The sequence below is a fragment of the Ranitomeya variabilis genome, chromosome 2 (genome assembly GCF_051348905.1).
Source record: "Ranitomeya variabilis isolate aRanVar5 chromosome 2, aRanVar5.hap1, whole genome shotgun sequence".
Lineage (NCBI taxonomy): Eukaryota > Metazoa > Chordata > Amphibia > Anura > Dendrobatidae > Ranitomeya > Ranitomeya variabilis.
Genome location: NC_135233.1, coordinates 228,165,645 through 228,191,946, shown reverse-complemented (window position 1 = coordinate 228,191,946; position 26,302 = coordinate 228,165,645). Strand labels below are relative to the sequence as shown.

The following is a 26,302-nucleotide window of genomic DNA, read 5'->3' as shown; positions in this document are numbered from 1 at the left end:
ATTCAGTAATTGCAACTCACACAAAAATTTTAGGTACTAAGTTCACAGATTTTGATTACAAAATGTATAAGGGTATCTTCCCATGGTCAGTAGACGGCAGCGCTTTGGACACAGCCCTGCCGGCTTTTGAACGCAGGTGATTCCGCATGTGTTCACTGAATTGTGCAGAATCACCGCGTCCAATACATTGGACTGTGATATTTATCTTGCGGAGATGGAGCGTCTCTGCAAGATAAATAGACATGCTGCAGTCTGAAAAGACGTGTAAGAGGGTGGTGCTGTTATGCATAATAAGAAACACGCTGTCACTTTAAGAGGCTGCACCCCCTTGTCTATGTGATGGTATGTTCTGCTGTTCTCCCCTGCTCTTGTTTTGCTATGGACTGCTCAGGGCTGAGTGAAGGGGTGGAGCTGAAGCAGCGTAGAGAGAGAAGTTTCCAGAGGGAACTGAGAGAACTTTGGGTGCTTTGCTATCTGCAAGGAAGAGACTTTTGCTGCAGGAAAGATTACACAGCTTAAGACGAACTGCGTTTGCTAAATAGACGTTCCCGGCTACAGCAAAGGGTGGCTGTTCTGCGCTGGTTTGTGAAGCCACGAAGATAGCGAGAAGGGGACCTACGGTTTCCAGGAGCAAAGAGAAGACCACGCTTTGCAGAGCCGACAGGAACCCGTGTGTACCACAGTTAAGGACTTCGGGGGCCCCCTGGGACTGGACCTGTGTCCCCAACGTCACCGTGAGTCTGTTCCTGTCTGGTGCACCAGTTAGGGCCTAGTGCAGACTTCAGCAGTTAGAGCACGGTAGCCGTGTGGCCTGTGTAGTAAAGGCCAGGGAGGCTATATGCAGAGTAGCATCGATATATATATGTTCCATTGTGCAAAGTTGATTATGAGATAGGTTCTGAGTTTGCAATTGCTTAAGTATCGTGCTATTTTACATACAAGTTGACTCGTGCATTATCTTTTACTATTGTAAACCCGTTTGCATCTTCCTTGTCCCTTCCATTCCCTGTCTCCCAATAAATCTATCCTTTGTTGTTTGCACCTCATCTTGTGTACAGTAGTCTTCCTGCACTGTGGTGGTCCCCCGGCCATCGCTTCAAGTGGCGCTGCGAGCAGGGTACTGTCACCAAGATGGAGGCAGCAGACAGCAATGGCGGGAATGCTAATGTTAATGGAGATGCTGTGGGCATTGGTGGAACCCCTGCAAGGACACTCCCTATGCGCACCATATTTAGTGTGCTCCCAAAATTTGACGGCAAGAATATGCCACTGTCCGACTGGGTGTCCCGGCTGCAATGCACCCTGAAGATTTATAACATAAGCCCAGTCCTTGAAGTGGACATTGCTTTAACTGCCCTAGAGGGGGAAGCCCGCAGAAACGTCTGCCTACAACCAGAACTCACCCGCAGTACCCTGAAGGAGCTAGTGAAGTTCCTGGAAGAGATCTACGGTGAGACCGCTAGCGCGGGACATCTTCGCGCCAAATTTTTCTCTAGGCTGCAGCGGGAAGAGGAAGGAATTTCTCAGTATGCAACAGTACTGCAGGAAGTGTTTGAAGAGGTGCAGAGAAAGGAGGCAGACGGACTTGGCGGCATGGGCTCTAAAGACCAGATACTCCGGGAGCAATTCATTCTGGGACTACACAGCACATCCTTGAGGCAGGCACTGTCAGAACGGATCCGGGCAGATCCAGCCCTTACGTTTCGTCAAGTCCTGGCAGAAACAGTGGCCCGAAGTAAAGAAGAAAGCTACGCGTCTGGAGTGATGCGTGTCCAGGACGCCAATTCCAGAGGGGAAACAGTGGCCCGAAGTAAAGAAAAAAGCTACGCGTCTGGAGTGATGCGTGTCCAGGACGCCAATTCCAGGGGGGACCCAAACCATCAAGAAGTGCTGGTCCAGGTAGTGCAAGATTTGCAGCGGTCCCTTGTTAACGTGCAAGAGAAACTGACCCAGATGGAGCGGAGAGTGGGGGAACTACAAGAAACTGACCCACCATACTCCTACAACCATTCTTCGGCCCGATCGACAAGGGAGCAGTGGGAACAAGCCCCCTCCCGTCAGGCATCGGTGGCACGAGGACAGGCTCGAAGTACCCCTCGGCGAGGAGGAGGTGTTCAATGCTGGGAGTGTAGAGGACGGGGGCACCTTGCCAGAGACTTTCTGAACTATACGCAAGGCCAGTGGAAGCCGTCGTTAAACTACCAACCCCCGCAGTAGTGCGGCACTCTGCGGGGGAGGCGAGAAGAGAGGCCGCTCCATATCATAACGAACACTTGATCGCTGGGAGCCCCATCCTACGTGCTGAATTTGAAGGAGTTCTGGTGGATTGCCTGGTAGATACCGGGTCACAAGTGACAACGATGTCCGAAGCGTACTTCAAGCAGCATTTCCAGAACCTGGCCAAGCCAGAGAAAGAGACATTGATTCGCTTGTTTGCTGCCAACCAACAACCGATTCCGGTCACAGGGGTCGTGTGGATGAATATTCGAATCTGTGGACAAGTAGTTGGAAGAAAAGGGATCCTGCTAGTCCCTGAGCCTGTCAAGAAAGATGTGCCTGTAGTACTGGGAATGAATATCCTACGGGAACTCGATCAGATTATGTTTACCAAACGGGGACCTGGATATTGGAAGAAGGCTACTCCACATAAGCCTACTCAGGAGGCCCTTCAACGGCTAATCCGCGTCTGTGGGACGCAGAAGAGTGTGCCATCTTATCAGACGGTGGGGGTCATCCGGGCTCCTGGGAAAGAACCTGTAATCCTACCTCCCGAGCGAGAAACTTTAGTGTACCTTCCAGTGGGGACTCACCGCAACCTTGATGGGTTGGAAGTGGTTGTTCAGCCGGTGGTAGGCGGCGGAGGGGATCAAGAAGTCATGATAGCTCGCACGATAGCTGTGGTCCAGCGAGGACATGTCCCCATAAGAGCTTTGAATGTGAGCCCCAGGGAGGTCGCCTTGCTACGAGGGACAGATCTAGCCCTGGTGTACCTACATAAGGGTGAAGTGGTGAGTCAGAAGGAGATGCCTTTATCACCGAAAGAAGGCGTGGGGTGGACCCTAGCAGTTGCCGCGGGAGGCGAAGAGACACCATTCCCGGAGTGGAGTGGACGGGTCATCCTTGAACAAATGGAAGTGGATGTGAAGGCTATGGGCCCTGAGCACGTGCAAGCAATAGAAACTATGCTGTGGGAAAATCAGGCCGCATTCGCCCGTCACGCCGAAGATTTCGGCTGTACTGAAGCCATCACGCATGAGATCCCAACAGGGGAAGCTCGTCCAATTCGAGAACGATACCGGCAGATCCCACCCAAGATGTACCAAGAGGTGAAAACATTACTGCGGCAGATGCTGGATTCAGGAGTGGTGCAGAGTAGTCAGAGCCCTTGGGCAGCCCCGGTGGTTCTCGTCAAGAAAAAGGATGGGACCATCCGGTTCTGTGTAGACTACAGGAAACTCAATGCCTGCACTGTTCGAGACTCGTATCCGTTGCCCCGCATCGAGGAATCCTTGACAGCGTTGGGGAAAGCCAAGTACTTCTCCACCCTGGACCTAGCAAGCGGGTATTGGCAAGTAGCCGTGGCAGAGAAAGACAGAGAGAAAACCGCCTTCATCCTCCCTATGGGACTGTACGAGTTTAACCGGATGCCCTTCGGGCTCTCCAATGCCCCAGGCACCTTTCAACGGCTGATGGAGAAGTGTTTGGGAGATCTAAATTTTGAGGCTACCCTGATCTATCTGGATGACATCATTGTGTTTTCATCCTCTTTCGAAGATCACCTTGCCCAGCTTGGACAGGTACTCGGAAGATTGCGTGCTCATAACCTGAAGTTGAAGCCAAAGAAATGCCACCTCTTCAAGAGGGAGATCGAGTACCTAGGTCACATAGTGTCACAAGATGGAGTCCTACCCTCGCCAGAAAAAGTGGCTGCTATCCAGAAGTGGCCAGTCCCTCAAACAGTGAGAGAACTCCAGGCCTTCCTGGGACTAGCGGGGTACTACCGCCGGTTTGTTAAAGACTTCGCGAAGTTGGCCGGTCCCCTCAACGAGTTGCTGAGGGGGACCGCTGGAGTGCCGAAGACCCAGCGCATCCCCTGGGCACAGGGACAACACGAGGCCTTCCAGGCTATAAAGGATGCCCTTACTTTGGCCCCGATTTTGGCCTACGCAGACTTCAATTAACCGTTCCTGTTGTACACCGATGGTAGCCTACATGGACTCGGTGCAGTACTTTCTCAGATACAGGATGGACATGAGAGAGTCATCGGGTATGCTAGCAGGTCCCTGCAAGACAGCGAAAGAAACCCTCACAATTACAACTCCTTCCGGTTAGAGCTCCTGGCTCTGGTATGGGCCATGACAGAAAAGTTTGCAGGCTTCCTGACAGGTACAAAAATCCAAGTTCGAACAGACAATAATCCCCTGGCCCACCTTGAGAATGCTAAACTGGGGGCCTTAGAACAACGGTGGATGGCTCGCTTGGCCAAGTTCGACTTTACTATTCGCTATCGCTCTGCTACCGAAAACGCAAATGCGGATGGGCTGTCCAGAGTGCCTGTGGAGGCTCCAGTGGGGGATCTTGATGAACAACTTGAAGAGGAGGAAACCCCAGACTTTAATAAGTTCAAGCCCCCGATGGTTGTGGCCCAGTCAAGAAGGGAGGCCTGCGCATTACCTCGGTCCCTGGGAAGAACCAATGAAGAATGGGGACACGTTCAGGATGAAGACGAAGGGCTGAGACAGATGAAATGGTGGGTAACGCAAAAGCGGAAGCCTGGCAAACAAGAAAGAGGTGATCTGGACTCTGAAATGAGGAGTGTGTTGCACCAGTGGGATAGACTGGAAGTGAGAGAGTCAGTACTATATCGTAAGAAGCAACAGCCAAAAGATATGGAAGTAAGGTGGCAAGTGGTCATCCCAGGAAGAATGGCTCAAGAAATAGCTAAAGAAGCCCATGAATTCGGAGCGCACTTTGGCTCCACAAAGACCTACCAATGGTTGCAGCGGCATGTCTATTGTCCTCGGTTGGAGCTTGTGGTGGAAGAGGTTTGCCGGCAGTGTCGAGTATGTGACCTCATTAAGAGTACTGAACAGAGGGCACCCATCCAGACCATACAAACTAAGGAGCCATTGGAAGTCTTGATGATCGACTATCTCCTCGTGGGACACTCGGCCCGGGGGCTGCAATATTGTTTGGTGATGACCGATCATTTTTCTAAGTTCGCAGTAGTAACCCCGACTAGAGACCAGACTGCGGAATCGGCGGCGCGAGCCATCTGCCAAGACTTCATCCGGGTGTATGGGTGCCCAAAGCGCATCCACTCCGACCAAGGCGCGTGTTTCCAAGGCAAGGTGATGGAAGAATTGTATCGCATGTATGGCATCGAGCGGTCCCGGACCACCCCTTATCATCCTCAAGGCAATGGAGCTTGCGAACGCTTTAACAGAACCTTGCTTCAGATGCTGAGAACATTGGAAGAGGATAAGAAGGTGTGTTGGCCAGACTATCTGCCGGAATTGGTCTGGACCTACAACAATCGGGTCCACTCCACCACGGGTTACACCCCCTATCTACTGTTGTTTGGAAGAGCTGGACGAGAGATCATTGAGCTGAATCTGGAACAGCCAGAGGAGCTGATGGAGCGAAATGTCACCTCATGGGTGAAAGAGCATCGACAACGTTTGCAAACGATACGGCGGTTGGCGGGTCAGCAACTGCAAGAAAAAGAACATACGGCCCGCAAACCGACTCAAGAGTTACCGCTCCAACCTGGAGACCGAGTGTTGGTCAGAGAGAAATGCCCCAAGGGAAAACTAAGTGAGAGATGGGAAGTACAGCCGTACAAGGTTATCGAGAGAGTGTATGCTAACGGCCCTGTCTACAAGGTACAGATTGAGAATGGGGCATCCGCCCCTAGAGTACTTCACAGAAATATGCTGCGGCCTTGCCGGTCTGAGGTCTGTTCTACGCCATTGTCGCCTGAAGGCGCCACTCCACCTCCTGAATCTGTCATGCCTGATGGCCAAATCGATGAGGAGTGGTGGACCGTCCCTGACACAGTAGGGGGTCCTCAGCCGCCCAGAAACGGTAATCCCATGGATGTACCAGTACCGCCATGTGAGGATGAGACCAGACAAGAGCTCACAGTGTCCCCTGCAACAAGTGTTCCTCTGGAAGATAGTCAAGCCTTGCCTGACAGCCAAGAGCTTCGGAGATCCCAGAGGTCTAATGCAGGGGTTCCACCAGTCCGATATGTAGAACAGTGTGCTCTGTCTGTTTGTATACCTTTGTTGTCTCCTCCATTATACTTTTACCCTGAAGCTGTGATGGCCGAGGACGACCATCATTAAGAAGGGAGGCATGTAAGAGGGTGGTGCTGTTATGCATAATAAGAAACACGCTGTCACTTTAAGAGGCTACACCCCCTTGTCTATGTGATGGTATGTTCTGCTGTTCTCCCCTGCTCTTGTTTTGCTATGGACTGCTCAGGGCTGAGTGAAGGGGTGGAGCTGAAGCAGCGTAGAGAGAGAAGTTTCCAGAGGGAACTGAGAGAACTTTGGGTGCTTTGCTATCTGCAAGGAAGAGACTTTTGCTGCAGGAAAGATTACACAGCTTAAGACGAACTGCGTTTGCTAAATAGACGTTCCCGGCTACAGCAAAGGGTGGCTGTTCTGCGCTGGTTTGTGAAGCCACGAAGATAGCGAGAAGGGGACCTACGGTTTCCAGGAGCAAAGAGAAGACCACGCTTTGCAGAGCCGACAGGAACCCGTGTGTACCACAGTTAAGGACTTCGGGGGCCCCCTGGGACTGGACCTGTGTCCCCAACGTCACCGTGAGTCTGTTCCTGTCTGGTGCACCAGTTAGGGCCTAGTGCAGACTTCAGCAGTTAGAGCACGGTAGCCGTGTGGCCTGTGTAGTAAAGGCCAGGGAGGCTATATGCAGAGTAGCATCGATATATATATGTTCCATTGTGCAAAGTTGATTATGAGATAGGTTCTGAGTTTGCAATTGCTTAAGTATCGTGCTATTTTACATACAAGTTGACTCGTGCATTATCTTTTACTATTGTAAACCCGTTTGCATCTTCCTTGTCCCTTCCATTCCCTGTCTCCCAATAAATCTATCCTTTGTTGTTTGCACCTCATCTTGTGTACAGTAGTCTTCCTGCACTGTGGTGGTCCCCCGGCCATCGCTTCAGACGCGCCACATGTCCGTCTCCACAGGGAAGCCAGAGGCTTCCCTCCACACATAGTGGAGATGGGATTTCTTGAAATCCTATCCACTATGCTGTAACATCTGGCCACTGCGGGTTGGACACCGTGGATGTATGCAGCGTCCAGCCCGCAGCGTTTACTGACCATTGGAACATACCCTAAGTCATTCACCAACAACAAGGTGTCACTCATGGATGGACCCTATTAATGAATGCATTCATTAATTGCAGTGTGCTGATGCATTTTGTTAGTATATATTTTTATTCATTAATTATGCCACTACAGGTTTGCCATGTTCACCCTTATCCACCCATCTTTCCTAGACATGTTTTAATTAGAGCTAAGTTGGATCCGATCTCTTCTCCATTACATATGAGGCCTTCAGGCACAGAGAGGCGAGTCAGGAGAGATCAGGTCCATCAATGAGGTATACATGGTGGATGGCTTATACATTATTTTTTTTAATCAAAAACAAAGTAGCTCCCACTTATATGTGCATAGCAATTGTGGAATTAATTACAGTTCTCTGAAGTATGTGGTGTATTCGCCAACAGCAACTAATCAGATTACAGTTCTCTTTGGAAAATAAAAGTGGCAACCACATTGGTGTTTACAAACAAATATGATAAAAAAAAAAGATTTTTGAAGCTAGAGCCATTTTGGTTTATTTTTAGTCTTGCTGGAATTGACCATTGTATTTCTAGTATAATTTTACAATGTAGACGTGTGTATGGGTAAAAATATAGACAGCTGGGTCACACAGGGATAGCAGACAGGACATGAAAGCACCACAATAGATATCCCCACACATTCTGCAGCCTTTTCCTCCCGTCATAAGACCGCACCGGGGATAATTATAACTGTCACGTCCTGCACACAGCTCAGGTAATGAGTTTCCTCTTACACATGATGGAGCACATGGGACACTTAGGACGTGTTCATATTTATTTATTTATTTACAGTTTAGGAGGAAGAAAGTGCCTCTAAAGAAAGGGAAAAAAAATCTCCTAATAGGAAAGTCCGCTAATGTTAGAGATTTAACAAGATAGGTAAGAGGTGCACGCATTTAAATAAACTTGGCACATCCCAGGCTTATCTGCACCATCTAAACTGATGCAGATGTTCACTAAACTTTATGCTACTTTTTAGGGTAAACTGTAGAAAATCTTTTGGGCTGCAAGTTACTCCCCCATAAAGTTCAGACATTATTTCAGAAATTTTTGGAAATATTTGTAATATCAGGAAATAAAATCATGGGCAAAACAAACATACGCTGACATTTTCCAGTTGTTCCTGCCAGAAAAATGGTGTCAATAGCTACGTAAACCTTTGTGTGTAACATTTTACATTTCACTGTAGGATTTAATATAACATGAGGCAGAAAACACACCGGCAAAAGAGCTATGTGGTGTCTACATGTACGCATGTATATAAAAGGAGCCCTGTGGTATGTAGCATTGGCAGCATATGGTAGTTATAGGGTCTCGTCTTTTTTAGTCTTTGTTATGAGATATTTGACTAGTGGATTTCTAATGTATATGTTCTGTGCATATTGTCTTATGCGGGGCTTTCTTTTCTCCAGCGGAGGCGAGTGGATTCGTTGTAACAATAATCTTCATGGTTTCTTGTAGGGGGAAAGAGGATTACCGGGTCAGGTGGGAGTTCCAGGTAAACGTGGAATGGAAGGCATCATGGGACTACCTGGAGCGAAAGGGGAGCGGGGGCCAAAAGGCCAACTTGTGAGTAATGCTCAGTCTCACTATACCTGGCAGCGAGGAGAGTTCAGTAAATTAACTTTGTAAATTTGCTTTGTAATGGAACAATGAGATGTAAATGAATAAAAGAGAACATGTTTTATACAGTCTGTGCCCATCATCCATTGCGGACCATTTGTTCTGTTCTCTTAGCAATTAACTGGGTGAACTTGTCACATTCTCCGGTCATGTCAGTAGTTTGTGCATTCATTGATACTGGTGTGAGCTGTTTATTACCATCGTGGTGCACTCACATCTAGCATTCTGTCAGGGCTATTTATGCATTCAAAAATATACAACTAATTAAAAATTTGAAAAGTGCACATAAAAGGGTGATAAATCAACGTTAAATCACAATTGGATATGTTGAATTGTTTTTGTCTAACTCTGGCCTTACATATAACCATTGAACCCCCTGATTTTGGTGGGACTGGACGACCGTCTAAAGGAGACTTCACTTTGTTGTCCGCTCTGTTTAGCATTCTGTCTGAATAGACAAAAAAATATGTTCATTTGTTCCTTTGACTTATCCATTCACTTAAATGAAGGAAAAAAAAAAACAGGAAAAAAATATGAAATATTAGGTCCCATTTGATCTCCTTTCTAGTGGTGTCATTCCTCCCAGACAGGATAGGAAATAATGGCACATAAGAACACCTCCACACTTCAAAATTGGGTCTCGCCTTCACCAATAATGTCCAATCCATCCTGTCCATCGCGCCCAATCATTAGTGATTGGTTACAGCTGACATTTGTCTAATATCTGTGGTCATTATTTTTTTCCAGCTAAATGTAACTTAAAAAAGTGCCATGACCGTAAATACAGGGCCGGTTAATGCCATTTTATGGTCACTGCCATGCACAAAACTACCTAACATTTCAGAGCTCAGGTTTCCAATTCATTTCTACATTTGCTGCATTTACACAGACCACGTATAATGCTTTCTAACTCCATTTTAGGGGGACCCTGGGGAAACTGGATTTCCTGGCATGGCAGGACTGTTTGGACCAAAGGTACTCATTCTGTTATGTTGCTGCCAATGTTTGTGAATGTGAGAATCCTCATGATCATCATCCCAGCACATAGACTTTACTACATAACTGTAAGTTATCAAAATGAGTCCCATTCTTTCTAATGGGGAGAAGTACACATGCAGGTTTCCTAAATGGCAAACATTGTGGTCTGTTATGTGGCCGCAGTGGGCACTGGAGATTGTGTAGTAATGGGCAGTCCTGGATTATGTGGTTACTGGAACCAATTACTGTACCAATTTCTGCAGGGACCTCCCGGTGACATTGGCTATAAGGGCATTCAAGGACCTAAAGGACCTCCTGGTCTAATGGTAAGTTGTACTCCACTGTTCTAACCAATCTGTTATTTTGTTCTACTGCTCCTCACACATCCTAAGTTACATACACCAGTTAATGACCAAGCACTGTAAATTTTCAGTGCTTGGTCCTGAGCTTTAACCCCTACGCAATTGAAAATTCACTGCACAGGGTTAACTGCAAACTAGCAGGAGCTGGTCTGGTCCCCAGCATGGATGAGGACCCTGGCTCAGTAGTTAGCACTGCAGCCTTGCAGCACTGGAGTCCTGGGTTCAAATCCCATCAAGGACAACATCTGCAAGGAGTTTGTATGTTCTCCTCCTGGTTCTCCAGTTTCCTCCCACATTCCAAAGGCATACTGATAGGGAATTTAGATTGTGAGCCCCATCGGGGACATCGATGATAATGTGTGCAAAGTGTAAAGCGCTGCGGAATATGTTAGCGCTATATAAAAATAAAGATTATTAGATTATTATTATTACCGATTATGATATCTCTCTTCAGGCTAGACATGCTGTGCAGCTAACAGAAGCATCGGCACCACTACAGATGCTTCTCTAGGGCTGGGGATCACATGTTTCTGTTGGCATAGCAGAATTGCTACATACCAGCAGAACCAGATCAACTCTGTCAGTGAAGACTAGCACAGGAGGGGGCCATTTTCACTTGTTACTGGAGCTCATATAGTGCCCCAAATGCAGTTGGAGAAAATGAAAAGATAAAGATAAATGTTCCCTACAGATTGTTTATAATGTCTATAAGCAGGGCCGGACTGGAACCAAAAAGCAGCCTTGGCACAAATAAAATTCACAAGCCCACATACAATGAATGTCCTCACCCAAATCGTAGAACACTGTCAGGTTGTGCCAACTTTTGCTTTACCTGTTACACCAATCAACTTGAAACATGTAAACCTACAGTGGCCATAGCATGAATAGACAACCGTTCAATACAGACTGTTGCAGACTATTATCACAGACTATTATCTGCAGACTATACTAAAAAATACCGCACGCATGACTCCTCCGCTCCGAGCGCTGTCCCCCAGCATTCTTATGACATTGTTTATGTGACATAAGTGCTGCAGACTATCAGAGGACATTGATGATCTGCAGCCTTCATAGTCCAGTTTGATGATAATGGGCTGCTCTTGTGCCATAAACAATGTCATGACATCTGCGCTGGTCCTGAAGTAAGTACGTTTGTATTTTTGTTGACACATTGGGGGCACAACCACTCTAAAGCGAACTGGTCACATCGCAAAATGCTAGTAATCCTGCAGATATGGGGTTAATTTGAACTTTATTCATCCCAGAGGCCTTCAGTTATACAGGAGCAGCCGGTGCGGCTTCAGTCACCACTCAATACATAGCCCCCAATCAATACATAGCCCCCAATCAATACATAACCCCCGGAACTGACAACCGGCTCAGCAGTGCATCAGTACAGAGCCGGCTATCAGTCAGTGATGGTGCATAGTTATAGCCGCCACTCACTAAGTACTGAGTCGGCTGTCAGTCAGTGATGATGCACGGTTACAGCCGCTGCTCACTATGTACTGAGCCAGCTATCAGTCAGTGATGGTGCATGGTTACAGCTGCCGCTCACTATGTACTGAGCCGGCTATCAGTCCGTAATGGTGCACGGTCACACCCGCCGCTCACTATGTACTGAGCCGGCTATCAGTCCGTGATAGAGAGCGGCGGCTGTGACCGTTCACCATGTACTGAGACGGCTATCAGTCCGTGAAGGTGCACGGTCACAGCCGCCGCTCACTATGTACTGAGCTGGCTATCAGTCCGTGATGGTGTGTAGTCACAGCTGCCGCTTACTATGTACAGAGCCAGCTATCAGTCAGTGATGGTGCACGGTCACAGCCATGGCTCACTATGTACTGAGCCAGCTATCAGTCATTGATGGTGCACGGTTACAGCTGCCGCTCACTATGTACTGAGCCGGCTGTCGGTCAATGATGATGCACGGTTACAGCTGCCACTCACTATGTACTGAGCTGGCTATCAGTCCGTGATGGTGCACTTTCACAGCCGCCGCTCACTATGTACTGAGCCTGCTATCAGTCAGTGATGGTGCACGGTTACAGCCGTGGCTCACTATGTCCTGAGCCAGCCATCAGTTATTGATGGTGCACGGTTACAGCCGCAGCTCACTATGTACTGAGCCGGCTGTCAGTCAGTCATGATGCACGGTTACAGCCGCCACTCACTATGTACTGACCTGGCTATCAGTCCGTGATGGTGCATGACCAACTGTGATCTCACAGTTTTAAGAGAGATTTCTGGGTGAAAACACTTGGATGAATCGGGGCCTATGTGTCTCTATACTCAAACATTGCCATATACTGCACCACTACATTACATACAATTTACAATACTGAAAAATGTATAAATATAGAAACGTACACACATTCTATACAAGTACACAGCACACATGCTGGATAACACAGGCTCATTACATACATCTCATATAGTCACATAGACACACATCACACATGTGCTTAGTACACTCGTGCTGTTTAAGAAATGCTCAGCAGGTATGACACACACACACACACTACATATACATCACACACTACAGATATTTCATACACACACATGCATATTACAGCTACCACACACAAACACATATCACTCACACCCAAGTATCACAAACACACACATCTCACACCCAAGTATCACACACACATCTCACACCCACACATAACAGATAAATCATGCACACATCACACACTCTCCTGTGCTGCAGGGGAGGCTAATGTCCATGTGCAGCTGTTCAGCTTCTCCTGCTCACAGAAGCACTATCCCTGCACATCCCCCGGTCTTGCCTTCTCTGCAGGCCAGCGTCAGACAGAGAGAGGCAAGCATCCTGTGCGCGCCATGACGGCGGCCTTTTTAAACTTCTGGCTAGGTCATGTGTGCGCGCACTCTCCTGCTTGCCCGAACTGACGAGGGCCGCAGCCGGGAGCAAGCACGGATGGGGGCCGCACTGATGCAGTCCACCACGGCCCTTGTCAGTGCGTGCAACGAGAGAGAGAGAGTGCACACAAGGCCTAGTCAGAAGTTTTAAAGGGCCGACAGCCCATTTTGTAGTTCAAAGCCACTGGCCCACTGGGCATCTGCCTGCCTTGGCAGATAGCCAATCCGGGCCTGACTATAAGTGAATTGTAAAAAAAAAAATGTATATAAAAATGACAGTGCTAAAAAATATTACAATTTGTCCTAAATAAAGCAAATCCTCATTTACATACATCGACTAAGAAAATCGAAAAACGATCGCTGTTGAGAATAGGCAAAAAGAAGTAAAAAAAAAATTTCTGATCATTAAGGCTCTTTCAGGCTTGGTCGCTAAGGGGCTAATTTTATATTTGTATATGTTAAATCCATAAGAGTCAGAAATGGTGAGCATTTTACCTGTGGATTTTCGCTGGTAAAATCTGCAGCAGGTTACAGTATTTTTTTTCCTCTCTAGAGATTGACTTATAGTCCATTCTGCTGCGGATGGAGTCTGGATTTATTGAACTCAAGATTACCTGAGGATCTGAAACATATTTTCTTATTTTTTTTATTTGGACAGCTCCAATCTAACTCACATTTCTGTTATATTTTGTTTCCAGGGAAATGAAGGAGTAATCGGACCACTTGGCATTGTTGGGCCTCCTGGGAACCCAGTAAGTTGATTTTTGGTCACGGTTAAGTGTCCTTGTTTCTACCCAGACTGTGACAATTCTACATCAGCTAAAAAACCAAGACTCCCATGAAAAATACAAACTATGAAAGGGCACTTTAGGCTACTTTCACACTTCCGTCGTGGGGCCTCCGTCACAATCCGTCGCTTGCAGGATGTGTTTTTTTCCCATACACTTGTATTAGCGACAGATCGCGAAGGATTGCCACACGTCGCATCCGTCGTACGAAGGATGCGTCGTGTTTTGGCGGACCGTCGGCACAATAAAACGTTCCATGTAACTTTTTTTGTGTTCGTTGCATCTGCCATTTTCGACCGCACATGTGCGGCCGAAACTCCGCCCCCTCCTCCCCGGACATTACAATGGGGCAGCAGATGCGTTGAAAAACTGCATCCGCTGTCCCCGTTGTACATTTATTTCACAACGTCCGTCGGTACGTCGGGCCGACGCATGGCGACGGCCCCGTACCGACGGAAGTGTGAAAGTAGCCTAAGGCTCCATTCACAAGTCCGTGTGCTGTCCTTATTTTTTTATATGTTTGGACAGTACACTGACCCAACCAGTTTTATTGATCCATACACACATCAATTTTAACCCCTTAATGACAGCCAATACGTCTTTTAACTGACCTGAGACATAGTATCCCCATACAGGTGACAATACAGCAGCTGTCGGCTGTACACTATAGCTGACAACTTGCTGCATCAGGCACCATCAGTGTTTGCACCGTCCAAATCTGTTTATCCCCTTAGATGCTGCTGTCAATAGTGACTACATCATTCTAAATGGTTAACAGAGTGTGGGGGCTTCCCCTTTATCTCAATTGGCACCATGAGATCATAATTTTGTGGTCCTGATGTTTGCTGTAGCATTTCAAGACCAAATAGCGCCTTAGAGTCTGCCGGCTGTAGTAATCTGTTCAGAAGTTAGAGATATTGAGGTGGTAAAAATACACATGTTCATTTCTGTCATGCCACTTTGCATTAATTCCTGCAAAGCACCTGAAGGGTTAATAAACTGACTGACTGCAGTTTTCGATATGTCAGGGGGTTCTGTTTTTAAAATGGTTTAACTTTTGGGGGTATCCCAATATATGGGACACCTAAAGGCACTTCAAACCTGGATAGGTCCCTAAAAAAAAATTTTTTGTAAATTTCTTAGAAAAAATGAAAAATTATTGCTACATTTTTAAACCTCCTAAAATGCTAACAAAATAAAATAACATTTTACAAATGGTGCCGATGTAAAGCAGACATGTGGGAAATGTTAATTATTAATGTTTTTCTATGGTATGACTATCTGGATTAAAGAGATAATCATTCAAAGTTTGAAAATTGCTAATTTTTAAAAAAATTTTCTAAAATTTCTGATATTTTTTATAAATAAACACAAAACATATTGACCTACATTTATCATTATCATAAAGTATAATGTGTCACGAAAAAACATTCTCAAAATCACTGGGATTTGTTGAAGCGTTCCAGAGTTACTACCACATATAGTGACATTGGTCAGATTTAAAAAATTTGGCTCCGTCACTAAGGGGTTAAAAACTGATTAGTTTCTCTGGTTGGTGAGACTCTGAGCATGTACTGTTCTCATCGGTTTAGTGATCCCTATAAAACTCATACTTTGTACTACAGGGTTTCATCAGTATTGTCTACCCTTTGCCTCTTAACAATGGATCAGTGAAAAAGTTTAGACAGTCGACCTGCTTCATGAAGTCATTAAAAACAGATAAGAAAAATGGAGGCAAAATTGATGACATATTAAAGAAAACCCATCAATTTGTCTCACAGATATAAAAATTGGCACAAATAATGCGAGAAAGGCCTTAGGCTACATTCACACTAGAGAGGACAACACAATTGCAGTAATATTGTACAGGTCCCTTCAAAAGAAATCCTTTTTCTAAGTGGGATTTCACTAGTTCTTAAAGTCTGCTGAGGCAACAGATATGAGCGAATGTGCATGGATAAGTTGCTATCCGAGCACGCTCATGTGCTAACCAACTGTCTTCAACGTCCTCGAAAAATATGTTCGATTCCCCACAGCTGCATGTCTCGCGGCTGTTCGACAGCCAAAGCACATGCAGGGATTGCCTGTTTGTTAGGTAATCCCTGCATGTGTTCTGGCTGTCAAGCAACCACGATACATGCAGCTGCGGGGACTTGAACATATTCGAGCACTCTGAAGTCACTCAGTTAGCACCCAAGCATGCTCAGATAGCAACTTATCCGAGTACGTTCCCTCATCACTAATAGACACACACCCACTGGAATAGACCAATTTATTTTTTCCGCCCCTGTGAATGGAGTTTCGTAAATGTGTCAATCACTTTGGCCTTAATTCCTTTAGCTAGAGGCACACATAAAACTTTAATCATATGACCTGGTAAATACCGCGTCTGTCCCATTTGTAATGTCACCACGCATATTAACCTAGAAATCCGGCCTGTACAATAAAACCGGTTTGTGGTTTGTTTTCTATGTCTGCAACTCTGTATACATTAGGTTGTCCACTTTCAGCTGGAAAATTCTTGCCTTGAAAAAGTAGAAACAAAAAGTAACATATAATAATCCACATGAATACACAACTCTATGCTCTTGTCTACTCTTATGTTGTGCCTGGTGAGAGCATTTTGTGTGTATTGTATCTGTCACCAGCAGTAATCCCCCTGCACACACTCCATTATCACCAGTTCTGGCAGAAACCCATGGAGTACAGAGCCCTGATGACTATAGCAGGTGTCTGGATCACCTGAAAATGACGGATACCGTGTCCTCCCACCATTCACTCATCTTTTATTCTTTATTGTAGGGCCCAACAGGAGACAAAGGAACACAAGGGGATACAGTGAGTGCATTTTATTTGTGGTCCTAAACATCAGGTGCTTGTTGTCTAGTGATGAGTGAGTATACTCGTTACTCAAGATTTCCTGAGCATGCTCGGGTGATCTCAGAGTATTTAGATGTGCTCGGAGATTTTAGTTACTGTCTCCGTAGCTGCATGATTTGCGGCTGCTAGATGGCTTGAATACATGTGGGCAGGGGTGTAACTACCACAGTCGCAGCAGTCGGCACTGCGACCGGGCCTGGCGGGTCAGGGGCCCAGTGGGTCAGATGCATGCAGGGCCAGCGTTAGCAGCAGGCAGCTGCCTAGGGCCCCCGCTCCACCAGTCAGTGGCATGCCGCTAATATCGGCACATCACGCAGCCACTATGGGCCCGTGGGTGAGGGGGCCCGCCTGCCGCCAGCGCCAACTCCCCCCGCCGCTACATTGAACTATATCGGCGTAGACGCCAGTACAGTTCAAAGCAATGACTGAGGAGAGAGCGTATTATACTATATTGAGGACCATGGGGAGTGTATTATACTATACTAGACTGTGGCCCGATTCTAACGCATCGGGTATTCTAGAATATGCATGTCCCCATAGTATATGGACAATGATGATTCCAAAATTCGCGGCAGACTGTGCCCGTCGCTGATTGGTCGAGGCAACCTTTATGACATCATCGTCGCCATGGCAACCATTATGACATATACGTCGATACTGTGCCCGTCGCTGATTGGTCGAGGCCGCCATCAGAGACGCGGGATTTCCAGGACAGACAGACAGACAGACGGAAAAACCCTTAGACAATTATATATATAGATGGAGGACTATGGGGCACATTATATTATACTAGATGGTGGCCCAATTCTAATGCATCGGGTATTCTAGAATATGTATATAGTTTATTTATGAAGTTTTCAGAATAATGCAATTTATACACAGGATTCGGCCGGCCGCGACCAATTAGCGTGGTTCAAATTCCGTGCCAATTCGCGGGCGGACTGCGCCTGTCGCTGATTGTTCGCGGCCGGGCGTGACCAATCAGTGAAGCCAGGGCCGGCTCCAGGTTTTTGAGGGCCCCGGGCGAAAGAGTCTCTGTGGGCCCCCCTCTTTAACACATGCCACGATTCATGATACAGCAGAGAAATATAGTACAGCCCACGTAGTATATAGCACAGCCCACGTAGTAAATAGCACAGCCCACGTACTATATTGCCCAGCCACGTAGTATATAGCACAGACACGTAGTATATAGCACAGCCACGTAGTATATAACAGCCCATGTAGTGTATAGCACAGCCACGTAGCATATAGCACAGCCCACGTAGTATATAGCACAGCCCACGTAGTATATAGCACAGCCCACGTAGTATATAGCAAAGGCCACGTAGTATATAGCACAGGCCACGTAGTATATAGCACAGGCCACGTAGTACTGTATATAGCACAGGCCACGTAGTATATTGCCCAGCGACGTAGTATATTGCCCAGCGACGTAGTATATAGCACAGCCACGTAGTATATAGCACAGCCACGTAGTATATAGCACAGCCGCATAGTATATAACACAGCCACGTAGTATATAGCACAGCCCACGTAGTATATAGCACAGGCCACGTAGTAAATAGCACAGACACGTAGTATATTGCCCAGCCACGTAGTATATTGCCCAGCCACATAGTATATTGCCCAGCCACGTAGTATATAGCACAGAGATGTAGTATATAACACAGCCCACGCAGTATCTAACACAGCCCACGTAGTATATAGTAATGTGGGCACCATATCTCTGTTTAAAAAAAGAATTAAAATACAAAAGTTATATACTCACCTTCCGTCGGCCCCCGGGATCTAGCCGAGACGTTTACCGATGCTCCGGTCCCAAGACCGCAATGCATGGACCGGTCACCGGAGTGTCGCGGGGAGCGGGAAAGGCCTGGGCTGGATCCGGAAGGTGAGTATATAATGATTTTTTATTTTTTTAATTATTTTTAACATTAGATCTATTTACTATTGATGCTGTATAGGCAGCATCAATAGTAAAAAGTTGGTCACACAGGGTTAATATCAGAGTTAACGGAGTGCGTTACACCGCGGCATAACCCGGTCCGTTACCGCTGCCATTAACCCTGTGTGAGCGCTGACTGGAGGGGAGTATGGAGCAGGCACTGACTGCGGGGAGTAAGGAGCGTCCATTTTGCCACCGGACTGTGCCCGTCGCTGATTGGTCGCAGCAAAACAGCCACGACCAATCAGCAACTTGGGATTTCTGTTACAGACAGAAAGACAGACAGAAAGACGGAAGTGACCCTTAGACAATTATATAGTAGATGGAGGACTATGCGGTGTGCATTTTACAATAAGGAGGACTGTGGTGCACATTATAATATATGGAGGACTATGGGGTGTATTATACTAAACAAGCAAAATGCTGCATATTCATCGAGTGATTGTTTATGCGGGAACAAAAATCATTGTTCTCAGCAGCACATCGCCGGTGTAAACTGTTGATATGCTTCTGATAACATGATACTGTATGGGGACAGACTGATCTAATTGTGATTGTTCTGTCCCAGTCATTCTTTCTCAGTTGGTGTAAAGAGGCCGGGAAACAAGCAAACGACTTCAGTGTTGTCGATCAAACTCGTTTAGCGGCCTGAACACAGCGCGCGTAAATACAACAGAAATGCTTCTGTGTGATGTGCAATATGTTAGCATTTGGGGCCCCATTTTGCCTAAAACCGACCCTGGTCTTGTGATAGGTGATGAGTTCTAGGTTCCTTTTTCCACCGTCGCCACCTTTCTCACTTGGGCTGGTGATAAATTATTGTAACTCATTCTCTCTTGGATGTTTCAATAAGGTGGGCCCATGGTAACCATTATCTCCCCTCCACACAGTGACATATGTGGGATCGCAAGGTTCCCACTGATCTCTAGACTAGGGGTCCTCATACACAGGGCAACCCATGGAGAAGAGTAATTGGTTACGTCCTTCAGTCCCATAGACATTGGGAGAGCAGTAGCGCACGAGAGACCACCGCTCCATTCAATGACCGCCGCTCCTTTCCAATCAACATCGGACTGGTCATCTGGAAATACTGGCAAATGCCAGATAGGTGGTCTGGCGGTGGGCCGCATCTGCCCACAACACACATAATATTTTATGGAGGACTATGGAGATGCATTATACTTCTTATATGGATCCCCATGACTTCTATGTAAGCCTCTGATGAGTATAATGGTTTATTTTATTTTATACATTACAGAACAGCGAAATCTATATGCACATCCTCAGTTTAGCGTATAGAGCTAAGACGATAACTTGCAAAGCATAAAAGATTAAAAAATGAATCTTCATTATTATTTAAGAAATAAAAGGTTACAAAATGATATTTTATCAAGCTTCAGGAACAAGAAAAGTGTACGGGAGCATGGAATCACAAGGTAAGTACCAACAATCATGTGCACATAGATTACTCAAATTCAAGTGAGATAGAAAAAGCCTTCTTTAAAAATGATAAGTTATACATTAGATGGCAATAATTAATACCAATTCATAAATACAAAATGTAAAGTGCATAATGTAAACATTCATCGTGAATTGGTAACATCCCAAGTTGATATAATCAAATCAAGTGACAAATGTCTAAACAAAACAGGCCAGTGTACATTTTGTAATGAAAAGTTTTGCCAGAGTCCTGTGCGAGTCAATATACATCAAAAACAAGTTAAATAAATAAAGGTACATGGAAAAGAGTACCTATAAAGTGCTGGGTGCAAATGTTCCAGCTGCCACGTGCACTCACCTGACAGCGCCGTTTCGTAAAATGCTTCTTCCATGGAGTTGTCGAGATGAGAGCTTTATTTATGAATTGGTATTAATTATTGCCATCTAATATATAACTTATCATTTTTAATGAAGGCTTTTTCTATCTCACTTGAGTTTGAGTACTCTATGTGCACATGATTGTTGGTACTCTTTTCTTGTTCCTGAAGCTTGATTAAATATCATTTTATAACCTTTTATTTTTAAAATAATAATATTCATTTTTTTATCTTTTATGCTTTGCAATTTATTGTATATTACCTCTATACGCTAAATTGAGGATGTGCATATAGATTTCGTGAGCAGACATTTTTGCCCTACTCTTTATGAGACTGTGTTAATATATTACAGAAAAACGGCAGTACGGGAGACAAATATATACCAGGATGGGGCACCGGATAGTTATACCACTAAGGTCAGACTATACAACATTGCTACAAAGCTATAGTGTGCAAAATGAATAGGGAAAATGTGAATTTGGGTGGAAAATATTTTGGCATGGGGGGGCCCCATTTGAAAGTTCACACTGGGGCCCCTAACTTTGTAGTTATGCCACTGCCTTACAAACAGGCAACCCCCACATGTACTCAGGCTGGCTAGCAGCCGCAAACGGCTATGGCGACAGAAACTAAATCTCCAAGCACATCCAAATACTCGGAGATCAGCCGAACATGCTCGGGAAATCTCGAGTAACGAGCACACTGGCTCATCACTAATGTTGTCCCACATTTGCCTGGATTTCACATGCAGTTTACTAACATTTTCTTTATTTTATTTTCTAGGGACTACCAGGGCCTCGGGTAAGGTCAGATGCAATGATTTTCATAGCTGAATGAGACTCCATACACACAGCACATGTAGAAGCGTAATGTGGGTTCCTGGGCCTCAGCTCCCCACTGGCATTTATAGTACCATGACTTACCCTGGCCTAGATGTAGTTGCTGCCTCTCACCCCCTATTGCTACACCCCTGAGCACATAAGCATTTGCCATTCCTATGATAAAAGTGGTTTGTGAAAATGTTCTCTCTTTGTAGGGTCCTCCTGGTCCACGTGGAAAGCCTGGACCGCCGGTAAGAAACACCTAGCTATTATTTTATCCTACCTTCATTTGGTAAAATTATCATAGCCAAAAAGTCACTATAGTAGTTGGTTCTGGTTTGAGGAGATTAATACCAGTAATACATAACAGCAGAAACTCAATGACAGAACAGAACATATTCTATAGACTTGATTTGGTAACTAGTAGGGTTAAAACTTTGTTACATTGGCACCAGGGATGTCATCGCCGTCATAGAACATATTAAACAAAGTCAAAACTAACTCACCGGCCATTAAAGGGACTTTACTTTTAAATCCATTAAAAGTACATGATTGCTGTGAGAGTGAAGCAGTGTGAACCAAAATTAAATGATAGACCACAGGGCCTCAATATATTAAAAACAAGTAGACCCCTAAGATTTAACCTTTATTGATGTATTAAAAGTACAACACTCCAAACAATCTTCTAAAAATAGTGTAGAGGTATAGTCAGACAAGGCTGTCCAGGGTTAGTTAAATACACCAATACATAGGATAAATACATAGCTGGTTGTGGGGACCCTAAAATGTCCCTGTCCATCACCCTGACAGCGGAGGTTGACACCCTAGTATGTGTGGCATGGCGCCTCTGCTCCACATCGATGTCCCTGGACACCCTACCAACCCCCCTATACTACAAAAAGGGGGTAAAGCATAGACAAAGCAAAAAAGTGTATATATACAAAATAGTGGGGAAAAAAAGGTACATATATGCAAAATAAGTTAAATTAATATTCTCATCTATTGGAAATAGATATATGGCCTTAAAAATGTTTGGGACAGTGTATCAGTATAATTATAGTAAGGGGCATGTACAACAGCTCTGTCCTAGATGTAACATCCATTCAATGTATAGGCCCATTATGGCATACCAATAAGCCTATTTCTAGTTGGTGCTGGATAATACCCATATATACATTACATAATGTCACAAAATAGAGTCCTTCTCCAGCCCCTGGCTTAGCTGGTACGCCACAATAAGCCTAATTTTAAATGGTAAAGGCCTATGTTTTGCTAGCAGCAGCATATAATTATATACACCCTTTTCCAAATACCAACATATAAACATATGAAGAGCCAGTCATGCATTAGCCAGCACCAACTAGAAATAGGTTTATTGGAATACCGTAATGGGCCAGTATATTGAATGGAGGTTACCTCTAGGGCAGAGCTGTTGTATATGCCTGTTACTATAATTATAAAACTAATGTAAGGCCATACAGCTATGTACAATAGATGAGAATATTAATTGAACTTATTTTGTATGTATGTACCTTTATTCCACTATTTTGTATATATACACCTTTTTTTTTGCTTTTTTGTCTTTTACCCCCTTTTTGTAGTATAGGGATTGGTAGAGTGTCCAGGGACACCGCTTGGAGCGGGGGCGCTATATCGCACATACTAGGGTGTCAACCTCCACTGTCAGGTAGTGTGATGGACAGGGACATTTTAGGGTCCCCACAACCATCTATATATTTATCCTGACTTGTATTGGTGTGTTTGATTGAACCCTGGATAGCCTTGTCTGACAACACACTGTTTTTAGAAGATTGTTTGGAGAGTGAAGCAATGTGCATGTGTGACTGTTGCTACATTGACTTCTATGGGACAGGCCCATAGAAGTGAATGGGGCGATTGTCATGCATGCACAATACCTGTCCTCTGTAATAAATGTCCCATAGAAATGCATTTGAAAAATTTAAATCTGTGGAGAGAAGTAAGAATACATAAAGGAGACACGAAGTCTAAGTCAGCCTACATACACATCACTTCCAGGCTTAGATAAGTCACTGGGAAGATTGTGGGCAGATTACATTCCTAGAACAAATTATATGACTGGACAATGTAACCTGTGATTGAGGTTCAAAAGTACAAGTGGTTAGTAATGATTATTGGTGCAGTCCAGGTGAATGAGGCCTCAGACTTAACATCAAAGGATTGCAGTGAAGACACAGACTAGAGCCCAACCAGTGTGCTGTACACAAAGACATCTATGACACTCTCATGGCTGTATAGTCCAGCTTGGACTAGAGGCAGTTCCCAGCTACTGCTGGACTCCTAAAATGCTCTTTTTTAATATTAGACTGAGAACATTTTACAAAGGATTATAGATCTATTCAGACATTGATCTTCACAGTAAATACACCATCCTCATCAGGTCTATCAGATCTAATGTATGTAGTTTGGATTGTTAGGACTTGGAATCATTATAGATTTTCATGCTGATCAATGATCTGAGATTCCCAATGAATTTTCTAGTGCTCTAAAATACCCTATGGGAAGATGGGCTAATGTGATGCCTGGAGATGGTAGATAGATATAAACAATAATATATTTCCTTCTCTTTCAGGGAACACCTGTTTTCTTGGACTCATTTGTAAGTAATGTAATTTGGAAAGGCACAGTAAGGCCACAATCACAATTGTGTCTGGACATTTTGGTTGTTACATTTTAAAGGGAATCTGTCAGCAGGTTTTTGCTATGTAATCTGAGGACATCATGAGGTAGGAGGGTTAAAACACTGAATTCAGTGATGTCACTCATCAGGGTGTGCTGTTTTATCACTAGGGCATTACCACTGCTGGGACTGGCTGCATTGTGCCAAGTCCAATTACAACGCACCCTCCTGTGTTAAGCAGCTCATAGTCAATAAACGATGTACATAGATATATCATGTAGTAGAGCGGAGAAAGCTGCCCCAACCCACACTACAGCTTTCTAAGAACTATGATTTTGTCACAACTGCTGCACCCAGTAAACTAAGTGACATATCACTGGAATCATGGTCTCTTTTTCTACTTTATGCTGCTCTTAGCTGAAGTTACAAAAACCTGGTGATATAACAAATTGAATCATTAAAGACATGTGTAATGTAGCCTAACCCAGGAGATAGAGGGGGTTGTAGTAGGTACATTGTTAATGACTAGAGATGGGTGAACCTGAACAGTAAAGTTCGGCGTTCATACCAAACACCTACTGTTAGGGCAAAGACACCGATCACAGACTTCACCAGGATGTCCATGTTAAGGTACCGTCACACTCAGCGACGCTGCAGCGATATAGACAACGAGCCGATCGCTGCAGCGTCGCTGTTTAGGTCGCTGGGGAGCTGTCACACAGACAGCTCTCTCCAGCGACCAACAATCAGGGGAACGACTTCGGCATCGTTGAAACTGTCGTCAACGATGCCGAAGTCCCCCTGCAGCACCCGGGTAACCAGGGTAAACATCGGGTTACTAAGCGTAGGGCCGCGCTTAGTAATCCGATATTTACCCTGGTTACCATTGTAAAAATAAAAAAAAAAAAACAGTAGATACTCACCTTCTGATGTCTGTCACGTCCCCCGGCGTCCACAGGGTTAAACTGCTTTCGGCAGGAGCGCTGCTAAATGCATGCGCTGCTGCCGAGAGCTTCCCTGCACTGAATGTATCAGCGCCGGCACCCGGCAGTAACAGCGGTGACGTCACCGCTGTGCTCTGCTTTACAGCCGGCACTGACAGTCAGTGCAGGAAGCTCTCGGCAGCAGCGCGTGCATTTAGCAGCGCTCCTGCCGAAAGCAGTTTAACCCTGTGGACGCCGGGGGACGTGACAGACATCAGAAGGTGAGTATGTACTGGTTTTTTTTTACTTTTACAATGGTAACCAGGGTAAATATCGGGTTACTAAGCGCGGCCCTGCGCTTAGTAACCTGATGTTTACCCTGGTTACCATTGTAAAACATTGCAGGCATCGTTGCTTTTGCTGTCAAACACGACGACACACACCGATCTGACGACCAAATAAAGTTCTGGACTTCTAGCTCCGACCAGCGATATCACAGCAGGATCCAGATCGCTGCTGCGTGTCAAACACAACAAGATCGCTATCCAGGATGCTGCAACGTCACGGATCGCTGTCGTTCTCGTTGTAAAGTCGCTCAGTGTGAAGGTACCTTTACTGTTCGGGTTCGGCTGCCCGAACACCGGGTGTTTGTCGCGCTGTCATGTGCATGACAGCACAGCCAACACCGCTTCTGATCGGCAATGAAATCCTCTCAGCCGGTCAGAGAGCCGCAGTTCCCACGCTGCCCAAAGACAGCGTGAGCGCTCAGTTGTGATTGGAGGTATAAAGTTTACCTCCGGTCATTGGTATCAGCTGATGGGACTACTGCTCCCATCATCCGAAACCTGCTGCCACTAATAACAGCGAGAGCAGGAGCAGCGGATGGGAGTATTTATCAGCTGCTCCTGCGCTGTAAATAAATAATTTTTAAAAACGTGACGTGGGTTCCCCCTATTTTTGATAACCAGCCAAGCAAAACTCACAGCTGGGGGCTGCAACCCTCAGCTGTCAGCTTCAGCAAGGCTAGTTATTAAGAAGCCGTATTTTTTATTATTTACCAGCCTGAGAATACCAACCCCCAGCTGTCTGCTTTAGCAAGGTTGGTTGTCAAAAAATGGGGGGGACCCTAAGCTGTTTTTTCTTTATTATTTATTTAAATAATTAAAAGACACAGCGTGGGGACCCCTCTATTCTTTATAACTAGCCTTGCTGAAGCTGACAGCTGAGGGTTGCAGC

The 26,302-nt window shown here is 45.5% G+C and overlaps 1 protein-coding gene across 2 annotated transcripts in view; it reads left to right on the top strand.

Annotated features, from left to right (window-relative positions):
* The window catches only part of COL27A1 (collagen type XXVII alpha 1 chain), a 477,424-nt gene that overhangs the window by 425,459 nt on the left and 25,663 nt on the right, over positions 1-26,302 (top strand). For both annotated transcript variants that reach the window (XM_077283906.1, XM_077283905.1), the window contains exons 49-56: positions 8,846-8,953; positions 9,929-9,982; positions 10,249-10,311; positions 13,929-13,982; positions 16,821-16,856; positions 21,447-21,464; positions 21,700-21,735; positions 24,096-24,122. In XM_077283906.1, coding sequence (XP_077140021.1) covers positions 8,846-8,953; positions 9,929-9,982; positions 10,249-10,311; positions 13,929-13,982; positions 16,821-16,856; positions 21,447-21,464; positions 21,700-21,735; positions 24,096-24,122 — 396 coding nt within the window. The remainder of the gene's footprint in view (positions 1-8,845; positions 8,954-9,928; positions 9,983-10,248; positions 10,312-13,928; positions 13,983-16,820; positions 16,857-21,446; positions 21,465-21,699; positions 21,736-24,095; positions 24,123-26,302) is intronic.